Source organism: Pocillopora verrucosa, chromosome 11 (genome assembly GCF_036669915.1).
Source record: "Pocillopora verrucosa isolate sample1 chromosome 11, ASM3666991v2, whole genome shotgun sequence".
NCBI classification, from domain to species: domain Eukaryota; kingdom Metazoa; phylum Cnidaria; class Anthozoa; order Scleractinia; family Pocilloporidae; genus Pocillopora; species Pocillopora verrucosa.
This window is the reverse complement of record NC_089322.1, coordinates 14,261,853-14,281,560: the sequence shown is the minus strand read 5'-3', so window position 1 is coordinate 14,281,560 and position 19,708 is coordinate 14,261,853. Positions and strand designations below refer to the sequence as shown.

The window sequence follows — 19,708 nt, the reverse complement described above, 5'->3', positions numbered from 1 at the left end:
AGATTGGGAGAGGTTCAATGTCCTCGCTCACCAGGTCACAAGAACAGGAAAATAACCAATTCCACGAAACAAAGCAATGAAACAAAAATGACTTCTTCAAAAATTTCCATTAATTATCAAAAATTTAACTTAAAATGTTCTTGAACTACTACAGGTTGCGCCTTTTTATTGCTCTGTTACGTTATTTACTCCGGGCGTTGATGATTAATCCGGACTCTTATTCCCAGGCTACGCGCGGGAGAGACAAGAGAGAGATCCTTGGGAACAGGCTGTGTACTTATTGTACAGGTCCGTAGATCAAGAGATTGACATACACGGCATGTAATGTGTCATATAATGTTGATAACATTGGATTATGAGGCGAAGACCGAGATTCTCTCTAGGAATTGTTTAATGATTAATCATTGACACAAGAATTTTCGTTATGTTAGTTTATTTATGATTTTTTCTTAATTTACATATATGATATAGAATTTGTTTAAAATAGAATAGGTTTAGTAATTGTATACTACCTTAAAATCAGTTTTCCAGGGTCTCGCTGTTGCGCTGTTTTCACCCAACTAACGATAACAAAATTGATTTTTACGGTCTACAATGCTATCGAACAAGGACTTTGTATAACGTATCTATGATTTTAAACCAATCAAATCTTAAAGAAAGATCGTTTGGTTTGATACTCTAAATTAGGCACCGCAAAGAGGTATTACCCCTCTTTACGGTGGCCAATTTACCTCATCGATTCTGTTCATAAAACCAAACTATCTTGTAATTTCCTCACTGAAGCAGCATCACAGTTTATCTACAAACATCAGTTTTCGTTACACATCTGTAAATAATTCTGCTAGCTGTCCAAAAACAAAGACTCTCATATCAGTCTAACGTACTGGGGCACGCCTTGCAAAAGACTCCCTTACGTGGACGATGCTATTTGGGGAAACCCCCAAAAAGAAAAAACTCCGCTTTTTAAACCACACAACAATCGTATTTCGTGCCTCGGTTACAAACACGTTTTCTGTACCAATCGAGTTATCAATAACGTGAGCCTCAACTGTTTATAGGAATCTTAAACTATGCAACAAGAACTGCATGACAAATGCTGGGGTAGTGCAGTTTAAGACAGTCTATGGTACGATAAATAACTTGTGGAAATTTAAAGGAATGGAAAAACTTGACTCTTCTTCCTCTGGATTTCTTCCAACGTTGTCGTTCGGCGATCAAAGCTAAAAATCTGATTCAGAAAACATGAGTTAGAAAACGGTTTTTTTTCAAGGAGGCAGCAATGTGGAATGTATGATCTTTATGTCGCTTTTTTTGCCTCAAAAAGATGCATATCGCTATATGCAGCAAAAGTTTACTTGTTACCTTGTTTTCGTAAGAGAAAATTCCATCTTCGGCCGTCTGTTGCGGAGAAAATGTAAGTGTCCTCCTCTTCTGATCCTCTGATGGCTCCTCAGGGAAGAAAATATTGTCGTAAATATCCTCATAACCTTCGTTATCGCTGCCATTGTCTTCGTTATCGTCGTAGTCATCATCTTCTTCCTCTGACAACTCCCGATATCGCGGTAACTCAAAAAACCCTTGTTTTCTTCGTTTCTCTTCGAGTTTGCTCTCTGGGTAAACACTTTCATAAAACGCGTTTTCACTGTGAACCTCCCCCGGTACCACTTCCTTTCCGTTCACCTCCACACTCAGCGTTTGTACTTCAAAAGCTGAAGGTAGATTCTCGTAAATATGTTCGTATTCTTCGTCATCTAGACTCTGATAATGCCGCTCAATTCCTTCCTCTTCTTCCTCGTCTCCAACGTAAGACTCGTACGCTTCGTTCCAGATTCCAATGCTATTCAAGGCTTTGTCAGGGCCCATCTCGATTGCCACAGTCTGCACCTCATACATGGGCAGATCAGAGGGGATTGTTTGGTAGATTCCTTCTTCTTCTTCCATTGTTGAATAACCTTTCATTTGTCGTGAAGATCTCTTCCTGTAGAAAAAGGAAATTAAAAAATTAACAATCCAGAGAAATGATAGCCAATTTCTTAAAAACACTCCGCGAGAAGCTACTTGGCATGAGCTTACACGAATACAAAAAACCGCATAAAACTAAAATGATAGACCATATAGCACTCTTGCTTAACAAGGATCTAGTCCTCGAAACATCATCTTTTCAAAATTCGGTGCCGAGATTTACATACCTTTACTTATCTCTAACTGACATCAACCTTGTTGCGTCACTTTCCGGACGCAACACTAAAACAACGACTCAGTGCATGACCCTTTTTTCGTGTAATATGATATACTCGAAAACGTCACGAACTTATATTTATTTTACCTATCAGCAAAATTTGCCGTCGCAAAATGAGACGCAAATCGTTTTCACTTACCGAAGATAACGTATAAGGAATAACAATGAGCCGCCCAAAAGGAGTGCACCAAAAACTGCTGGAATTACTAAAAATACAAGACAAAACAATTAATTAGAAAACGGAGAAAATAGATAAATTTAAGATTGATTTCGAAGATTTAAGAAGATTTTGTGTTACTGTGCTTTTCTACTGTGCTGGAAAATTTGAGCCATCCTCTGAACCAATCAGATTCAGGACTAAAACCATTTGAGACTTGCATTGATCGTCCTGTCTTTTTCACTCGCGTCAAAAAAATTACCTTGCTGAACTTTGAGTTCCCATTATTCCTAACGTTACTTGACCTTTATTCTGATTGGTCGTTAAATTTGGTTTGGTTTCACGAAACTCGACACGAAACTCTCTCTAATTAACATTATTTCTGAATTCGTTGTTGCAACTAATTAAAAAACATGTATATTTGCACAAGAATTCATGACTTGAAAAAAGAGTAACAACTCAAAGCGGAGACCAAAAACCATAACCTACCTGCTATGATTCGATCAAACCCTACGCTTTCCTCTGGCGTTTCGTTATTCACTCTCTGAAGCAGTATGCCCGAAGAGGGGAAGTCCTCTGCAATGAGAAGACATTAATTCTACCTGATTAATAAGTCTCCCTCCGGACAGTTAAACATTTTATGAAAAATGTCTTAAAAGAATTTGACAATATATCATTATAGCACACTCGAGCTGAAACTAAATTAATCCATTCTCATTATCTGTTTACTACATTAGTTACCAGGTTTAACCCGGCAGCTAAGTTACTCACAATTAATACCCTAATACCTGCTTGGAGAATTTAATTTTCTACTGAGGGAAGGTAAGGACTTCTCATACGTTCTTACATAGTGTAATTACCTGAGTCGCAGCCATATAAAGCGATGCGCACACAAGCAGACGAACCAGTGAAACTGACAGGATGAATTCGGATGTAATGAGCTCTCGTTCCTTCAAGACTCAGATTCTTACCTTGAATGTCATCATTTGCCTGAAACTGTAATGATAGACAAGAGGAACGCGTTAAGTGTCTTCATTATACATTAGAGACCACATGTATCAATACATGTGTATCAGTTATTTCAATGTACTAAATAACGACTTGCCGTTGTAAATTACCCTGTGTGAGCGCAAATTCTGCTCTCTGTTTGACCCATGTACATATTTCGTGTTTAAGAATTCTATAAATTGGTCTGTTCGATTCCTGGACTGTCTGTCGGTCGATCGGTTTGTGGAGTGTCTACTTGTCTGCCTGAATTTCAATGTTTCATTTGCACACCTGACCTCACTGAATTGACCCATCTTACAGGAAATTTGATGAAAGTTCTCACTCTTAGGCAAAAATTAGCAACGGAATCTCCGTTCTTGCGAACTATTGCTGAATGGGTCTCTAACAGAAATTTAACTTACAATTCTAGTTACTCCTTGTTCAGTGTAGTTGACGAACGATCCAGGTTGAGAGTCGTTACTCATAGAAACATAATAACTTTCGACCCAAGAGTTCGTTGAATCATCGGTGACACCTTCGGTCTCAATTACGGATACGTTTGTTAGGTACCCTTAAACACAGAGAAACGGTGGCAACAGTTATTCATTTGCTAAAATGACAAAGCAAAAACTACAGATGTGAAAGTAAATAGATGGTACTCGTGAGTAAAAAAACAAATAATTTAGAAGATAATAAATAACAAACAGTAGTATACCAACACGAATATACCAATGAATAAACACTTGATTCTTTGTAAAAAATGAAGGTAAGAGCAAGAAAACTGGCATAGGAAGTACCACTTAATTAGCACCATCGCAATAAACCAGACAGAGAAACACATGCAAAGAAAAACAAAAACAAACACTGATGGGAGGAGAGGAAATAAAGTGACAAGTCTAGTAACTTAATTTCCCTTACCAAAGAACACCTGTAAATAAGGTGCTGTGTCTATAACGGATGCGCACCAACCATCTTTCCATGTACCCATAGTTTCGACACCAATCCTCCCTCGGTATGCTGCTCGTCCTTCTTCTTTTTGGGAAGACGCTGTGATGTCATCATCTGGTATTCTTCGTTCATTTGGAACTTTTAGACCCAGCTCCCTGAATCCGCAACCTAAAGTAAAAAAATGCGATTACAGCGTTTAAACTGGAGAAAGAAATCAGTCAATCAAGACTTGTCCAGAATATAATTCGTGAAAGGGTTCAGAAAAACTAAACTCTCCGTAGAGTGTCTAGTTCTTTACGAGCGAATTAAACATTTACGGAAAATGAAAATGCCAAAAAAAAAAACAATGGAAACAGAGTTTTTTTTTACAGTTAAAGCAAATATTTCAATTCCAGCGAGAACAGAATGTCAATGATTGATTTCGTCCTATTAGATTAAGAGTCTCGTTCGCTAAGACCACCGCGTTTCCGAGAGATCTTTGAAGGGATACACCTTCTTATTCAATTTCACGTCTACTTTCGGGGTAACAAGTGGTTAATTCCACATACCAAACTGACATTCCTGTCCATAGTATCCACGTGAGCATTCACAGCGGTAACTTCTCCCTGTGTTAATGCAAGTTCCCTCATTGATACACGGTGAAGAGTTACAAGTGCCATGATCTTCAACTGATAAACCCAAGAAAAAATGATTCATTTCATTTCATCTATCAAAGCAACAGTTCCAAACAAATTTACAAAATTTCGTTAAGAACCACCTCCTAAATAAATTTTGACCCGGTATTGAACATGGAAACAGTTTTTTTCCACTCCACAAAAGGCCCCCGTGTCCAGAAAACAAACAACTTTTAAGCAGGAAGTCCTTGGAGGTAGTTGCTCGATATAGTGGTCTTGTCAATGAATAAATCTCTAGCTAAAATGACTTAGAAAGGAGACTTAGGTAGAAAATTTGTAGAGGATTTAGGTGAAATTATACCTCAAAAAGTTTATGTTAACAGACATAAATTCCAATTTATCTTGGCCAACGTCAGTGATGAAATTCCTAGTACATGTAGAACTTGCCAGTCAGTCAGTTAGTATATATGCGACATAAGATTGTTGTGATATCTATAATAACCATACATTTAAGTCCCAGTCAGCCCTGTTAAAATACTTACGTGAACAGATTTTTCTTTTCAGCTCCGTTTTCAAATTTTCCAAACCATCAAACGTCGTTCTATAAACTAACCGTCCATCATCGCCGCTGATTTCTCGAAGTTCATCTTCATCATAGTCATCACCGACCCCGACAGCAAATATTGTCACGTTTTTGTCACGCAATTCCTTTGCTGGAGTTCTAATCAGATCATAAGAAGACCCACTAGTTATTAACACCAGGTAATTTGAAACGTCTCTCCGAAGTTTAGGCTCTGAGAACATCTTATGTCGCATGTAGTTCAATGCTTTCCCAATGTGTCTTCCCTGATTCGGGTAACGGACGCCATTCACTGCTCTTCCAGCTTCCGATGAGTTATGGTACTCTCCAAAATTGAACACTTGGTAAACATCAGTAGAGAAGACTGCTAAGCCAACGTGAGCTCTTTCCTCGGACACATCAAGATAATCGATGAAACCTTTTACAAATTCAAGTGTCTTGTTAAAGTTTCCACTACCAGAGAGTTCCACGCTGGCGGATCCATCAATCAGAAAACCGACGTTAACAAATTGGCCTTCACACCCTACAAAGATTTGAACATCTTACATTTGAGTTACAGTGTTAAGACAAAATATCATGCATTAAACTCAACGACATAGCGAAATAAATGATTTTATGGCAGGAATTAGTTCGTGCATCTTTATTAGAACGTACATGGGTGATTCGAATGTCTTCCAAAACTAAGTCAGTCATTCAGTCAGTCAGTCAGTCAGAGAGATAGGCATATTTGCAGAGAACTCCAGATGGACAAGCAGAGAACGATGGATTTACTACTTAGCAACTTCCTACTTAGCACCTACTAAAACTGCACTCAGTACTTACGAGTCTGACAATGTTCCCCAGTAAATTTGACTGGACATTTACAGTAATAGCTTCCTGGGGTGTTCATACATTGTCCGCCATTGAAACAAGGATTCTTTTTGCATTCATCCAAGTCTGGAAAAAAAACTTTCATATTTATCGCATGACCCGCACGGGCTTACATTGCAAATCATTGGATGTAAAACAATTCCCTTATGCTGGCCGTACGTGACGGCACGGGTGGGGTCGGGAGGAGCCATACTATAATGCGAGATACGAGGTTCAAAAATGAAGGAGGGAAAGAAGAGCAGTGGTTATTTGGTACAATTTTTATCGACTGAGTTAGCTCGAACCAGACAGGAAAATATTTATTTCACTTTAAGTAGGTTTCTCCACTTACCCTCCTCACAGTTAGTGCCATTCCATCCAAGAACACATTGGCACTGAGGAGTGCCGTCATCTCCGATTGTACAGTTTCCATTATTATAGCAAGGAAGTTGAGAAAGAATACAAGGTGATCCAGCTAAATATCACAAATACACAACATTAATTCTCAACAATGAATTTTTTTTACTATCTGCAAGAAAATCTATCAATTGAAACTTTAAAAAAAAAACAACGACAACAACAACATAAAGAACGAAACCGAAAAAAAAAACAACAACAACAGCACGCAAACTGTTTTTCATAGCACATCGTTGCTTGGTTAGGGTCAAAACTTGCCACTTACCAACTTTACACTGTTTCCCAGCCCAGCCAGACTTGCAAATACAAGTGTAGTTTCCTGAAGGATGATTGACACAACTTCCACCATTGAAACAAGGATTGATTGAACAAGGATCCACATCTGCCAATAAAACAATGCTGAGATTAAGGAGGAGATAATCAGCTGGCATCATCGATCAATTCTATTTTAAGTAAACTGGGAATGATAACTATGTGCAAAAAAAATATTTCTGACCCCTTTTTCTCTTTTCATCTTCGGTTGCTTCAAGAAGACCACAACTGATAGGGAATTAATTCTCTACCCTTTACCGTATCTATTTATAAGATCTCTGTATCAAACAGATTTCTTTACCTTTAACAATCGCATCTTTCAGGGAAGCCATTACGGGACCAAGTCCCTCATAATCATTCGTAGTAAACACATGTTCTGAGTTGGGTTCTGAAGCCATCTCGTTCAACTGACCACTTTTGTACCGACCAATACCAACACTAAATATTGTAACGTTGTTTTCTTTTAAAGCGAATGAAGGGACAGCAATGTCATCGGCTGAACTTCCGTCTACTATGACAACAACGATGTCTCGAGATTTTCTGCCAGTAAGTCCATTTGACTGATTAAATAACTCCCTGCTCGTTAGTTCCAAAGCTTTTCCAATATATCTTCCTTTACCAGTTGTGTTCAAATTGTCCAATTCAACTTCAAGCTCTGAATGCGTGGTGTTGTCCAATCGGTTCTTCAAGTATGGGGTGTCAGAGTACCCAATAATCCCTATGCGTGAATCGTCCCCATCATCCTTAAGGGTTTTTACGATGCCTTTGACGAACCCCACTAGCTTTTTAAAGTTCCCCTTCTGATAGCTGTCGACGTCACCTCCAGTGTACACAAGGAATCCGATATTGAAAGTACCTGAATATTCTACGATGAAAAGAAAAAGATGTATTGGATATAATCGGCGCGAGGTTGGATGACGTGGTTGACTCATAACAGGTTTGAAAAGTGATTAAAACATACATGAACAAGATTGACTGGCATAGTTAAGGCTATCAGTACCTCGGTCGCAAGAGTTTTCTTTGTCGAAAAATCCTGGTCTGCAGTTACAAAATGAAGTTCCTGGGAAATTGATGCATATTTTTCTATCTCCACAACCCATATCTGCGCACTCGTTAATATCTGGGTAATAATTCAGACATAAATCACATTTAGGGTTACAACACAGTGGAATTTCATCATTGTGTTTTTTAGTAGATCGTTCTGTACTACACCAATCACAATAGAAAAACGAAGTTGGCGTACAGAGAAATACAAGTATCAAAGAGGAAGGAATAAATCAAAAGAAAACGAAGATGCTTGGTGTATGAGAAGATTCAAGCGCATTACACATAAAAGAATTTGAATAAATTGATGCTATGCACAAATATAGACCCTTTAACGGAAGTGTAAAGAACCGATAGATAGGATTTGCACATTTTACACTTGTGCACCTACCCATTTCACAATTGACTCCCGTATAACCAGATGGACAAGCGCACTCGTAACTGTCCATTAGACTTTCACATGTTCCACCGTTGTTGCAGGGATTGTTGTAGCAGTGATCCACAGCTTCACCGGAAGAAAAAAAAATTGTTATTTTTGAGGGGACCAGAGAATAGATAAAAAAGGCCAGTTTAAAAAAAAAGCATCAATATTTATGCGATGACGCTCCCTATGTTGTGGAAAAGCAGCAGATCTTACCGTTACAAAGCGTCTCCTTTATCCTGTCAGCTGTAGATGGAAGCTGATCATAGGATGGAGCCTCAAACACATTGGACGGTGTAGATGCTATCAGTTGAAGCTCTTCTGCTGCGTAGAATTCGCCGACACCCACAGCCAGAGTCACAACCTTCATTGCTCTGAGATGAGCTGATGGCAAAGAAACGTCATCATTGGACACTCCATCTGTGAGAGTCACAAGGCAGTTGTGTCTTCCAGATTGCGCCTGCGCAAAGAGATCATTCTGAACAGCCATGAGGGCTGAGCCCGTGTAAGTACCATTTGCTGGATAGTCCATGGAGTCGATCATTTGGTTGATGTCTGGTTTAGCGTAATGCGTTTGGAAGGTAAACTTAGTTATGGTGAGTGACGAATAGACCACTAAACCGACATTAGTGTCTTCTTTATCAACCTTGTAGAAGTCGATCACAGATTTGACCAACTGTTTGTATTGAAAAGCAGCGGATGAGTTGAGAGTTTTCATGCTGGCTGAGCCGTCAACTAAGAAAGCCAAGTTGAATTTCTGGTGTTTGCAAACTGCAATGAGAAAATATGAAGAACACTTCCTATCATTTCTTCACTTATCAATTTATCAGACGCGCACTCGTGGAACGTTGTGTGGCATCGCAAATATCGGCTGAGAAGGAGACTAAAACTTACCTGACTGACAGTTGGTTCCCAAATATCCTGATGGACATGCGCATTGATAACTCCCCGGCAGGTTGTTACAGTGACCATTGTTCTGGCAAGGATCCGAGTCACACTCGTTTATATCTGACAAATAAAATAAGCATAAAGTCATTTCCATTTCAGTATCACGCCCTCCAGAAAGATAGACATGCCTGTGTGTAAAATCTTGCATCTTAAAATTATTAAGTCCTCCCTTTCCCCTTTTCTGCCGGAATGTTTGATTCTTTCAATGTACCACATACCGTCTTCACAGTAGTCTGATGTAAAACCAGCCACACAGTTACAGGTGTACGAGTATCCAGATCGAATGCAATGTCCTCCGTTCTGGCAAGGATTCGGAAAACATGGGGATATTTCTGGGAAAAAGTAAAAAGAAAAAAAAATATTCTCAAAATACAAATATTTAAATGTTCAAGTGACACGTGCAGTTTCTTCTAAGAACTTGTTCAAGTAGAAGTAGAAATTATTGAAGGCTTGCCAGTAAGACACTTTTAATGCAATCACATAAGTCATTATATAATGGGTCATAATGTGTCAGATTTGAAAGCTCACCTTGGTCACATCTGCTTCCTGAGTATCCCTGTGGACAATTGCATCTGTATCCATCTTCATTTGGAACACATGTACCGTTGTTGCGACACGGTGATGACGAACAAGGATTTAATGCTGCAATATGGAAGTGTTTTTTTAATCTTACAAAAGTATGCCACGCACAAATGTATTCATTATTTAGCAATGGTTGTTCACATTTTTGGCTTGTTGAATAATGTATGAACACAGGCGAAGCATTTTGGTTGAAGAAAACATCGCTCGGCTTGACTTGGTATGTCACGTTTTGCCGGTCACTGTTTTCGAGGTGCTCGTTTGCAGTCTCAGTATCCCTCATCCTCCTTCATCTTCGCTCTTTTTATGTTTGATCCATCCATTTTGGTATTTTTCTATCCTAATAAACTTATATTGTAATCCTCTTTTTCGCGTAAGAGGTAATTTCGGGCATAAAACAGGTAACGAACCATGATTTCGTGACGTAGCTGTAATAACAACAAACACAACTAATGCACTTATCCTTGAACAAAGCACAAGGGAAAAAGGATTCGACAGTTTCTTAAGAAGCACACAAGGACTTACCCACGCAGACAGAGTCCTTCATCTCTTCTGTAAACAAAGCCGTGTCTATATCCCAAGACTTAGAATACTTATAGTACATCGACATTGGTTTAGAGGCGATTTCTTTCAGTTGCCCTTTCGCCATCTTGTCTCCATTACCAACTGCAAATATTTTGACGCCGTATTTCTTGATGGCCTGTGAGATTTCGCCTATAGCGTCTTCAGATCTTTTGTTTTGTAGAAGGATAATGACTTTGTGGACACCATTGCGACCATACTTAGCAAAAACCTCGTCCTTGACATACTTTAGACCTTTCCCAACGTAACGCTTCTTCTTGTTAAGCAAATAAATCTTGGAAATAACTTTATAAAGGTCTGTATAACTAAAATGATCATTCAGATTGAGAATTATTTGAGAATCGTCGCCATAAAGCACCAAACCAACATGCGCTCCTTGTTCAGAAACGTGGAGTACTTTCGCGACATTTTTGATGAGTCGTATAATTCGCAAAAAATTTTCCATCTTGGCTCCTTCCGTCCCATCCGCAAGAAATACAAGATCCATCGTGGTATTACAAGCTGCAAGGAGGAAAAAATTACAATTACGGCTGACCTATCTAAGAGTAACAACATCAGAAGGTCATTGAATGTTCAACTTCCAAAAATGATGTCTGTAATTTCTTCTCTCAATATCAATACCATTACACGTGCGATGGGGTGAGACAAATTCATCAGCGAGATAGTTTTTTGGTACGAGACCAAATTTTGTAAACTGATTTTCAAGATATACTGAGCAGCAAATAGAGAAAATTCCCAAACAGATCTACGGGTTTAAAACAATTTATTCATAAACTGAGATATAAGGAGTGAAGTACCATTTTATGATTTTTTCTTTGCTTTTCTGCGTGTTTTTTTTTCTTTACCTTTGTCGCATTTTTTCCCGTAGAATCCGTCCAGACACACACACTCATGTGATCCAACCTGGCTGATACAAACTTGTCCTTCGCTGCAAGTGTTGTTTACGACACAATTGTCTATTACTGCAATTGAAGAAAGGATCACACTCGTAAACAAGGCATACATTATAAACTTGAAATATCAATTTAACAATATAAATAGTGAGGTTGCTAGATCTTGGGAGTTCAATAAAGAGTAATGATTACCCGTCCGTACCTTCTTCACAGTGAGTTCCCTTCACTCCTTTAGGGCATGCGCACTCGTATCCATGCAAAGAGTTGTGGCATGTTCCGTTATTCATACACGGACTGCTGAAGCAGTGGTCAACGGCTGATATTTAAACAAAAAGAAGCAATCATTTCAACAAGAAATGTTCTTTATCGTCACTAAAGCAAAATGCAAGTCACCCTGGGAACAAGATCGAACGGATACTGCAATACTATGAATCATCAGCATGTACATTAAAAAATTCCAATCATCTCTTGTCTTGATTACAATTTTTATTCAACTCTTCTACCCCCCTCGCCCAGCTCTCCCCTCTCACCAGGTTTCGTCTTTTCAATTTCTTGAGACGAACGTAAATAAACTAGATGTAGAGAGGCACTGTGTCTTTTCCACGAGAATAAAAAAAAACACGGTTTTGAAGATGTTTCGTTTCAATCTGCGTCCATCATCTTCATCCTTAATCCTCCTCAGTCCTTTTTAGTTTAATCTCGTCACTATTTTTTTTATATAATCAAACTGATATGTTCCCGTAACACAAAATGACTCAAAATCTCGGGAATAGGCAGTAATAAACGCAGCTACATAAAACTGCATTACGCAAATCCAGGAACAGTGTACGAGGAGAAAAAGGGTAAAACGATTTCTTTACGGGAAAACTAGGATTCAATAACCATAAAAGGTACCCTTTCCACCAAGCATCCGCAAACACATGCAAGTAACTCAGCCTTACCTTCACAAATCATTTCATGGATTTTCCAACTCATATGTACAAGTTGGTAGTAACTTGTGAAAACAATAGTGTTTAAATGTGGTTGGCTTGCCACGACTTCAACTTGTTTGATATCGTACCAGTCTCCCATAGCAACAACTAGAATTGTTACGTTCATGTTATGGAGTAATTTCGATGCAACTGCGACACCATCGTTTGACGTCCCAGCAGTGAAAATAACAAGAACACGGTGAGCATTTTTTCGGCTGTTGTTGAAGAATTCTTGTCTTGTATAATTCAGCGATTTTCCAATCAGTGACCCAGGAGGAAGTGTAGGTAAGTTCTCTAATGACTGCAATGTTTGGTTTCGAGTGTAGTTGTAGTAACTTTCTGTTTTCATAACCGACGAATACAGGACCACTCCAATTCTTGTGTTAGGATCGTGAAGATAGCCCAGGATAAACCTAATAATGTTTATTATGTAGACAAAATATCTATTCCCTGTGTTCTGGTTGGAAGATCCATCTATCATAAAGACCATGTCAATCATGGTTTCTTTGAAGACTGTAAAAATAAAATTTATATCCAAATGTGAGATCTTTTGAAGGGCATATAATTAAACTAACATTCATAAACAAGGCAAAACCGGCAGATAAGACTGCGATAATTCCTTAACATTTGTTCATCTGTTCGTTTTTTCTAATCCCAAATCCTTATCTTTCGTTAGCTATGTTTTTTTCTTGTTTGTTAGTCTCTGTCATCACACAACACCTTCAGAGTTTCTACGCTCCGCAACTGATTACAGTAAAGTCGAAAAAGGTAGAAGTATTTCAAAGCTTCAAGGAACTTAAGGAGTCTGATGTCTTGAAAAAATTTTGGTTTCGAAAAATTAAAAGTTCGTGGGACATTAAAGTCAGTTCTGCCTAATCATGCTTTGCATGAAATTGATAGAACACCTATACGTATTCACCTTTATCACAATTTTTCCCAGCATATCCTTCTGTACAGTTGCAGTGGTAGTCACCCATTCGTTCTTCACAAGTTCCTCCATTCTGGCAAATTTTGTGCGGTAATGAACATTCTTTGATGTCTAGTGAGACGAAGAAGAAGATAAACAGATTAAAAAGTCAAAGAGCTTTGGCTTAAAAACAGACAGATCAAAATTACGCGACTCCATTTATTTACAGATAACTTTTAGAAAAATAAGACCCCAGTTCATTTGCCTTGGACAACTGTTGTGTCAGTAACTTGCTTACATTTATAAAGTTACCAACCTTCTTCGCAGTTGGGTCCGGTCCAGCCCGGTGAGCATGCGCAGTAATAGGAGTTGAGTGGCAAGACTTCGCACGTGCCAGCATTTTTGCAAGGATGAGGATTGCATGGATCATGAACTAAATATAAATTACAACTTTTAAGTTCGTACTTAGTTTGAAAGCCAATTTTTTTCAATGCTTTGCACAGCGACAAGTGAGGGTAGGTGGAATATCAGCTAAAATTATCTTAAAAATTAAGGAAACTGACCCCGTTTAAGTACTGCATTCCCTTCCAAACGGAACGAGATAAGTGACACTTATATCAAAGGTACAAATCCCTCTTAAGATATTTTGAGATCAAGGTATTTCGTTTCTCGGGAATGCTTGAATGTTTTGGAGAAAAATCAATTGGCGCCACTTCGCAACGTCCATTTCACTGAGAGTCTCGCGCAACAAGGGTTATCAAAAAAGTAAGGCATAGGTTATTGATGTCGCATGCAAGGAAACCTCTCTTCTTTCTAAGCCTCATGTGAAACTATCAGATATAATAAAGATCCTATTGTGCTGACCTTTATCGCATTTCATTCCTGAATATCCTGGATGGCATATGCATACGTAGCCACTTTCTGAAGATTCACAAGTTCCATTCATACAAGGATTTCCGGAGCATGGGTCAAGTGCTAAGATATAATGATAAAACATTCTGTTTTGATTATGCAGTTTCAGTTTTAGCCCTCTCCGATCAATCCACGTTTCATTTGTAGTTACGTATCCCAGTTCCTTAAAACAATAATCAGTCGTGATTTACTAACGTAAAGACGAAAATAGGCCTAAGAGCCTACTCTTCATAATTGATAAAACAAGATACTTACCTTCAGCCATCCTTTCTTTAAAGTGTGCAACCTCAAATCCAAGCTCTTTACCAGAATCGTAAGTGAGTATGTGGTCGCTGTCTGGATCGGAGGAGATCTCCTTAACTTGACCCAGGCTGTATTCACTCCCAACAGCAATTGTAAACACTGTCACATTGTAGTTCTTCAGTAAAAGATACGAGGGAACTGCGATTTCATCATGGCTCTTGCTAGCTGTCAATATCACTAGTACTTTCTGAACTTTTGGGCGTGAGATGCTCGCGTTATGGAGAATAGAAGCAACGTATAACATCGCGTCTCCTAAATTACTTTGGAGACTTGCAGGATACATAGTTTTATCAACAGCTTTTTCAAGAGATGACTGGTTGAAATGATCATTTAAATTCGCCACAAGAATGGAATTGTCACCATAAACGGTTACACTGGCATGGGTTTCGTCCTCAGACACATTTAGTGAAGCGGTGACGGCATTGGCGAAGAGGTAAATGTGAGAAAGGTCTCTTTTGTTACTGACTGACTTCCATCAATCAAGAAGGCAATGTCCAATTTGGTATCAAAGGCTAAAATAAGATTTAAAAAGATGCAAAACAAGAATGTTAACATGATCAGGACTACGTAGGGGGGGATATGGTCAATGGATATCACAGAATATTCCTAGCTTATTATCTATCATACTCCCACTTCCAAAAAACGCTTTATACATCAGTAGGCGCTTTTTTTCCAAAGACTGCTGTAGTTATTGATGATCTCACTACTGTTGTTTCCTTAAATTTATTGCTGCACAGTTTTGTTGCTGCTGCTGCTACCCGGGTTGATAATATAGATTCTGGTCCCTTTCAGTGTTTAGTTTTTGTTTTCTTTGGTTTTTTTTAATTTTCGTTTTGTCTGTTTGCTTGTTTGTTTTACTTTTTTTTAATCGTTTTTAATTTGGTTGTCTCTTTTTGGCAAAAAGAAATTCAAGTAATTACCGGAAAATTCAGTTTTTCCCTTAGGATAACAATAATCGTCTAAGTAAAAAGACAAATTTTGGAGAAAAACTCAAAAAAGGTTGGCCAAACGTGAGACAAGTCAAGAGAGAGGTATTATCTCACTTGTCTCTACACGAAGAATACTCACCATATTGGCAATTGGCACCATACCGTCCGCCTATGCACACACATTGATAACCTCCCAAAGTATTAATACAGGACGTTCCATGAGTGCAATTTGGAGCGTCTATGAGGCATTCATTTACATCTGGTTGGAATGAAAAAAACCAATTCTTTAGCATTACGATTTCCATCATTTGATTTGAGAACTGATAATTGGCAAACTGTGTTAGTGTTCCCCATCTTTGGGAATCCTTTTCCCGATTTGGAGTATATTGTTCACTTTGTATTTTTCTCTCGCTAATCTTATATGTTGTGGTTTCACTCTCACTTGAGGTACTTGCAGTTTTGCAAGTGCATTTGTTCTATAGAAGCACAAAAATTATTTGAAAGAGGCATTGGGATAATTTTTAGATAGGAGGAACTAAATTGTTTTCCCGTCTTAAAGAAAGTAGCGCTTTGTTTTAAAGGACACAACCCGTCAATCACCGCTCTAATTTGATATTTCTTTCCTTCCACTGAAGGGAAATCGATTACCTTCTTCACAAGTTGGTCCCTCAAAGCCCACTGGACAAGAGCAGGTGTAGTTTCGCGCAGTTCTACTGCAGTTCCCTCCAAAACGACAGGGAATGCTAGCGCAAGGATCAACAACTGTAAAGACAAAACCATGCCATGTTACTCCTACTTAGAGTATCAAATGATAGAAGAGATATGGGGAACAAAATCAAGTTGACGTGATAATTGATGGCGCCAGAGTTCTTGTTACAACTATCACTTTTGGCCGCGAAATCTACAGTAATATACGCAATAGATTTCTTTATTACCTTGACTTACAGCACCGCTGACACCACCTTCCATAACATCCATGTGTGCATCGCGTATTGTAATAACGTTATCGTCTTTTGGTTCGCTCGCGACCACGTCTAATTGTTTGATATCGTAACCGTCTCCAATTCCAACGACAACGATTTTTATTCCTTTATCACGAAGGTCTTTGGAAACTTCTGTAAAATCACCAATTAGTAAGTGACCGACGAAAACAACAAGGACGTCAGGTACGTTTTCTCTGCCAGTTTCAAATATCTGCCTCCTAGCAAGGCGCAGAGCATTTTCAATGGAAGCGGTTGTCTCGTTTATGAATGGTAAATTCTCAATGGCAGCTGTTACGGTGGAATCATCGTAGTGCTCAGTGAAGTTAAATCCAATAACTGCAGTCGTCGCATAGACTGCTGCAGCCACATTGGTTTGATGTTGGGAAATGTTATAGTCAGACAAAATTGTGTTTGCAAACTGCAGTGTTTGTCGGAAAAGATGATATCCAAGGTGAGCTGACCCATCAAAAAGGAAAATTAGATCAAATATGTCCGTAGCCAGTCCTGAGAAAGAAGATTGAAATAAGAATGTAAGCAAACCTGAAATGTATATAGCTTCACAGGTGGAAACTTGCATGACATAAATATTTACATAGTATATGGATGGTGATGGAGGAGGATGCAGACCCCATATAAATCGGTTCACATGTGCACAAGTGCACATTACAGAGAAAAAAATAGCTATTCCGAGGAAAGAACAACGAAACAAAACAAAACAAAAAAACCAAACAAGAGAAGCAGCCAATCGAAACTCGAGAGGAGGGAAAAGCGAGAGATAAAGTGATCTTTGGGTCTGATTAGTTGGTAACTAAGAGTGGCTCTCTAAGGAATAACCATAAACGTAATAAGGCCACATCAACACTCTGTAACATATATAATAAAGAATAACTGTACCGAGGAGGAAAATTATTAATCAACAAGCACACAGATAGAGCATTATTATTTTTCTTAAGTTGTCATAGGTAAAAATATTTCTATTTACACACAAAAAAAAACCCACCTATTTGACAATGGATCCCAGTAAAGTTTGGTGCACAGATACACTCGTAACTGCCAAAGGTATTTCTACAACCGTATGCTCCATTCAAGCAGGGGTTGTTGAAACACTCGTCAATATCTGTAAACGTCAGGCGATGGTAAACAAAAGTCATTAGGTGAGATGAAATAAAATTCTGTGGGTAATGAGGTGTGTAGTTTAGGTATAAGGTTAATTCGAAATTACATACACGATGCCTCTGCATCGTAGGACTTCTATTTACCATATGATACTTTCGATAACGAATTTAAAGTAACTGTTCACCATTCAAAAGACAAATTAAACTCAAAATGTTACCATGTAGGAGGGAAAGAGCAGGAAAGAACCCATTGGCGCGCATGGGACTGACGCTTGAATGAAGTAGATGATGACCTGCGGGTATCTTATTTGAAGATTTATCATTGCGTGAATGGTTCCCTACGTGATCATGCACAGATTAATGGACCAGAGACATACGAAAAGTCATAGGGAGAGTTAGCAAAGGTACAGAAATACACACTCTACTGCAAAATAAAACAAGAAACAGTTGTCCCTTGAAAAAATTCGTTCAGGCAAAGGGGGCAGTTGTTCCCATAATGCCTTACCTTCCTCACAATTTTTTCCCCTCAAACCAAAAGTGCAGTCGCAGTTGTAATCGCCATCAAACGAGGTACACACCCCTCCATTTTTACAGGGCAGAGAAACGCACAAATCTTCCACTAGACAAAGAAACGAAATTGTCAATTCAAAAATGGAATTTAATCTAATCAAGTATGGTATTGTAAATGTAAAAATGTAAATGTAAGTTTGCTTACCTTCACAATTTCTTCCACTGAATCCTGCAAGACAAGTGCAATTATAGCCATTTTCAGAGTTGAGGCATGTCCCACTGTTCAAGCATGGATTGTTGAAACAGGGATCCACCACTGAAACATAGAGACAATCAGTTATTATGTATGTAATTGTGCAAAATGGTTCGAAGTTAGCTAAGAAAATAACGGCTAGAAATTTATTCGTAGCAAACAAACCTTCACAGCTCGTTCCGGAATAACCGGAAGCACAAGTACAATTGCGCCCTTCATCTAGATTTTGACACGTTCCATTGTTTTGGCAAGGACTGTTGTAACAATAGTTCTGAGCTAAAATTAAAAAACAAATCGAATGTCACAGTATTAAAGCTTGAAGACTCAAACTACCGGTAATGCATGAAAGTGACCTTTGGTCAAATTTTTGTTATCTGATTGGCCAAGAGTTTCGCACGTCTTTGACCAATCACATAGCTTAGAAAAGCATACCAATGCAACAATCAATCAAAGATTGTGCTCCTACGGAAAACTGTAAAATAATTATATTTAATACTGAGTGTGAAGAACTACACACCTTCGCAGTTTTGTCCTGTAAAGTTGGCAGGACAATAGCAAATGTAATCTTCAAAATCATTAATACAGGTTCCATTATTTTGGCAAGGGTTTTCATGGCAGTAATCAATCTCTGAAAAAAAGGCAAAAAAACCCTACCTTCAGTATTCCATTAATAAGGATTCCCCCGGCTTAAAAACTGTTTCTTGACGTCATACAACTCTAAAAGATGACGTGCTTAGGAAATATCGGGTCCCTGTAAGCACCCCCTCTACAACTATTACAGTATAACGCTAACCTTCGCAGTTTATCCCTGTCAATCCTGAAGGACATTCGCACTTGTAATCGTTTGGAAGATTGTGACATGTTCCATTATGTCGGCAAGGGTGGCTATGACAATAATCTCGCTCTGTAAATCAAATGAAAGGCAAGGTAAGAATACTCTGTGTCTCATTGTGTTGTGTACTTCATTATACTGCGTATTTTTTAACTGCCGGCAATTCCGAGATACCAAAGCCTATGCTCTGTAATAAAGGGTAACTGTGCGGACTTCACATAGCATTTTCTGAACTCCAATACTCCAGAATATACCAAGCACAGAAGAGAAAAGTGCGCATTTGGCTCAGTTAAGTTTTGTTGAGGTCTCTTTTTGTTCAACAAACCTGCGCAGCTCTGTCCAGTGTAACTTGGAGGACACGAACAAGTGTAGTTTTCAGGATTGCTTTGACATGTTCCATTGTTTAGACACGGGTTGCCGAAA

At 38.6% G+C, this 19,708-nt stretch overlaps 5 protein-coding genes across 5 annotated transcripts; all 5 read right to left on the bottom strand.

Moving 5' to 3' along the window:
- Positions 1-593: 593 nt before the first annotated feature.
- On the bottom strand, positions 594-5,765 carry LOC131794494 (uncharacterized). The gene is made up of 9 exons (XM_059112008.2): positions 5,488-5,765; positions 4,880-4,999; positions 4,302-4,499; positions 3,806-3,954; positions 3,257-3,392; positions 2,886-2,972; positions 2,379-2,445; positions 1,363-1,978; positions 594-1,228 (listed from the first exon to the last, which is right to left on the bottom strand). The coding sequence occupies exons 1-9, from the start codon at positions 5,759-5,761 to the stop codon at positions 1,151-1,153; spliced, it is 1,725 nt and encodes a 574-aa protein (XP_058967991.2). The 5' UTR covers positions 5,762-5,765; the 3' UTR covers positions 594-1,150.
- Positions 5,766-5,814: 49 nt separating this feature from the next.
- Positions 5,815-8,035, bottom strand: LOC136284200 (uncharacterized). Its single transcript, XM_066174044.1, has 6 exons — positions 7,405-8,035; positions 7,057-7,173; positions 6,727-6,849; positions 6,348-6,461; positions 5,903-6,048; positions 5,815-5,829 (listed from the first exon to the last, which is right to left on the bottom strand). The coding sequence occupies exons 1-6, from the start codon at positions 8,033-8,035 to the stop codon at positions 5,815-5,817; spliced, it is 1,146 nt and encodes a 381-aa protein (XP_066030141.1).
- Positions 8,036-8,755: 720 nt separating this feature from the next.
- LOC136284199 (matrilin-4-like) lies at positions 8,756-11,164 on the bottom strand. Its single transcript, XM_066174043.1, has 5 exons — positions 10,621-11,164; positions 10,045-10,158; positions 9,735-9,848; positions 9,463-9,576; positions 8,756-9,339 (listed from the first exon to the last, which is right to left on the bottom strand). The coding sequence occupies exons 1-5, from the start codon at positions 11,162-11,164 to the stop codon at positions 8,756-8,758; spliced, it is 1,470 nt and encodes a 489-aa protein (XP_066030140.1).
- Positions 11,165-11,239: 75 nt separating this feature from the next.
- LOC136284198 (fibropellin-1-like) lies at positions 11,240-14,946 on the bottom strand. The gene is made up of 8 exons (XM_066174042.1): positions 14,616-14,946; positions 14,313-14,423; positions 13,765-13,881; positions 13,461-13,580; positions 12,512-13,054; positions 11,773-11,886; positions 11,523-11,639; positions 11,240-11,388 (listed from the first exon to the last, which is right to left on the bottom strand). The coding sequence occupies exons 1-8, from the start codon at positions 14,944-14,946 to the stop codon at positions 11,240-11,242; spliced, it is 1,602 nt and encodes a 533-aa protein (XP_066030139.1).
- Positions 14,947-15,065: 119 nt separating this feature from the next.
- Positions 15,066-19,045, bottom strand: LOC136284197 (fibropellin-1-like). The gene is made up of 9 exons (XM_066174041.1): positions 18,886-19,045; positions 18,619-18,729; positions 18,406-18,516; positions 18,196-18,309; positions 17,576-17,692; positions 16,528-17,079; positions 16,241-16,354; positions 15,732-15,851; positions 15,066-15,175 (listed from the first exon to the last, which is right to left on the bottom strand). The coding sequence occupies exons 1-9, from the start codon at positions 19,043-19,045 to the stop codon at positions 15,066-15,068; spliced, it is 1,509 nt and encodes a 502-aa protein (XP_066030138.1).
- Positions 19,046-19,708: the final 663 nt, after the last annotated feature.

What these genes read in the sequence shown, in the direction of transcription:
- LOC136284197 (XM_066174041.1), bottom strand. Translation starts at nt 19,045, where the DNA reads ATGGAACCTGTATTAATGATTTTGAAGATTACATTTGCTATTGTCCTG. An exon ending in TTTGATTGATTGTTGCATTG is followed by an intron (nt 18,730 to 18,885) that starts GTATGCTTTTCT and finishes TTTTAATTTTAG; the next exon opens with CTCAGAACTATTGTTACAAC. An exon ending in TGGGATCCATTGTCAAATAG is followed by an intron (nt 17,080 to 17,575) that starts GTGGGTTTTTTT and finishes CTTCTTTCTCAG; the next exon opens with GACTGGCTACGGACATATTT.
- LOC136284198 (XM_066174042.1), bottom strand. Translation starts at nt 14,946, where the DNA reads ATGTATCCTGCAAGTCTCCAAAGTAATTTAGGAGACGCGATGTTATAC. An exon ending in CGGACCCAACTGCGAAGAAG is followed by an intron (nt 13,581 to 13,764) that starts GTTGGTAACTTT and finishes TCGTCTCACTAG; the next exon opens with ACATCAAAGAATGTTCATTA. An exon ending in TGGGAAAAATTGTGATAAAG is followed by an intron (nt 13,055 to 13,460) that starts GTGAATACGTAT and finishes TTATTTTTACAG; the next exon opens with TCTTCAAAGAAACCATGATT.
- LOC131794494 (XM_059112008.2), bottom strand. Translation starts at nt 5,761, where the DNA reads ATGCGACATAAGATGTTCTCAGAGCCTAAACTTCGGAGAGACGTTTCA. An exon ending in GAAAAGAAAAATCTGTTCAC is followed by an intron (nt 5,000 to 5,487) that starts GTAAGTATTTTA and finishes TGGGTTTATCAG; the next exon opens with TTGAAGATCATGGCACTTGT. An exon ending in TTCCTTATACGTTATCTTCG is followed by an intron (nt 1,979 to 2,378) that starts GTAAGTGAAAAC and finishes CTTTTTCTACAG; the next exon opens with GAAGAGATCTTCACGACAAA.
- LOC136284200 (XM_066174044.1), bottom strand. Translation starts at nt 8,035, where the DNA reads ATGAGTCAACCACGTCATCCAACCTCGCGCCGATTATATCCAATACAT. An exon ending in TGGGAAACAGTGTAAAGTTG is followed by an intron (nt 6,850 to 7,056) that starts GTAAGTGGCAAG and finishes TGTGATATTTAG; the next exon opens with CTGGATCACCTTGTATTCTT. An exon ending in TGGGGAACATTGTCAGACTC is followed by an intron (nt 6,049 to 6,347) that starts GTAAGTACTGAG and finishes AAATCTTTGTAG; the next exon opens with GGTGTGAAGGCCAATTTGTT.
- LOC136284199 (XM_066174043.1), bottom strand. Translation starts at nt 11,164, where the DNA reads ATGGATCTTGTATTTCTTGCGGATGGGACGGAAGGAGCCAAGATGGAA. An exon ending in AGGAAGCAGATGTGACCAAG is followed by an intron (nt 9,849 to 10,044) that starts GTGAGCTTTCAA and finishes ACTTTTTCCCAG; the next exon opens with AAATATCCCCATGTTTTCCG. An exon ending in GGGAACCAACTGTCAGTCAG is followed by an intron (nt 9,340 to 9,462) that starts GTAAGTTTTAGT and finishes TTCTCATTGCAG; the next exon opens with TTTGCAAACACCAGAAATTC.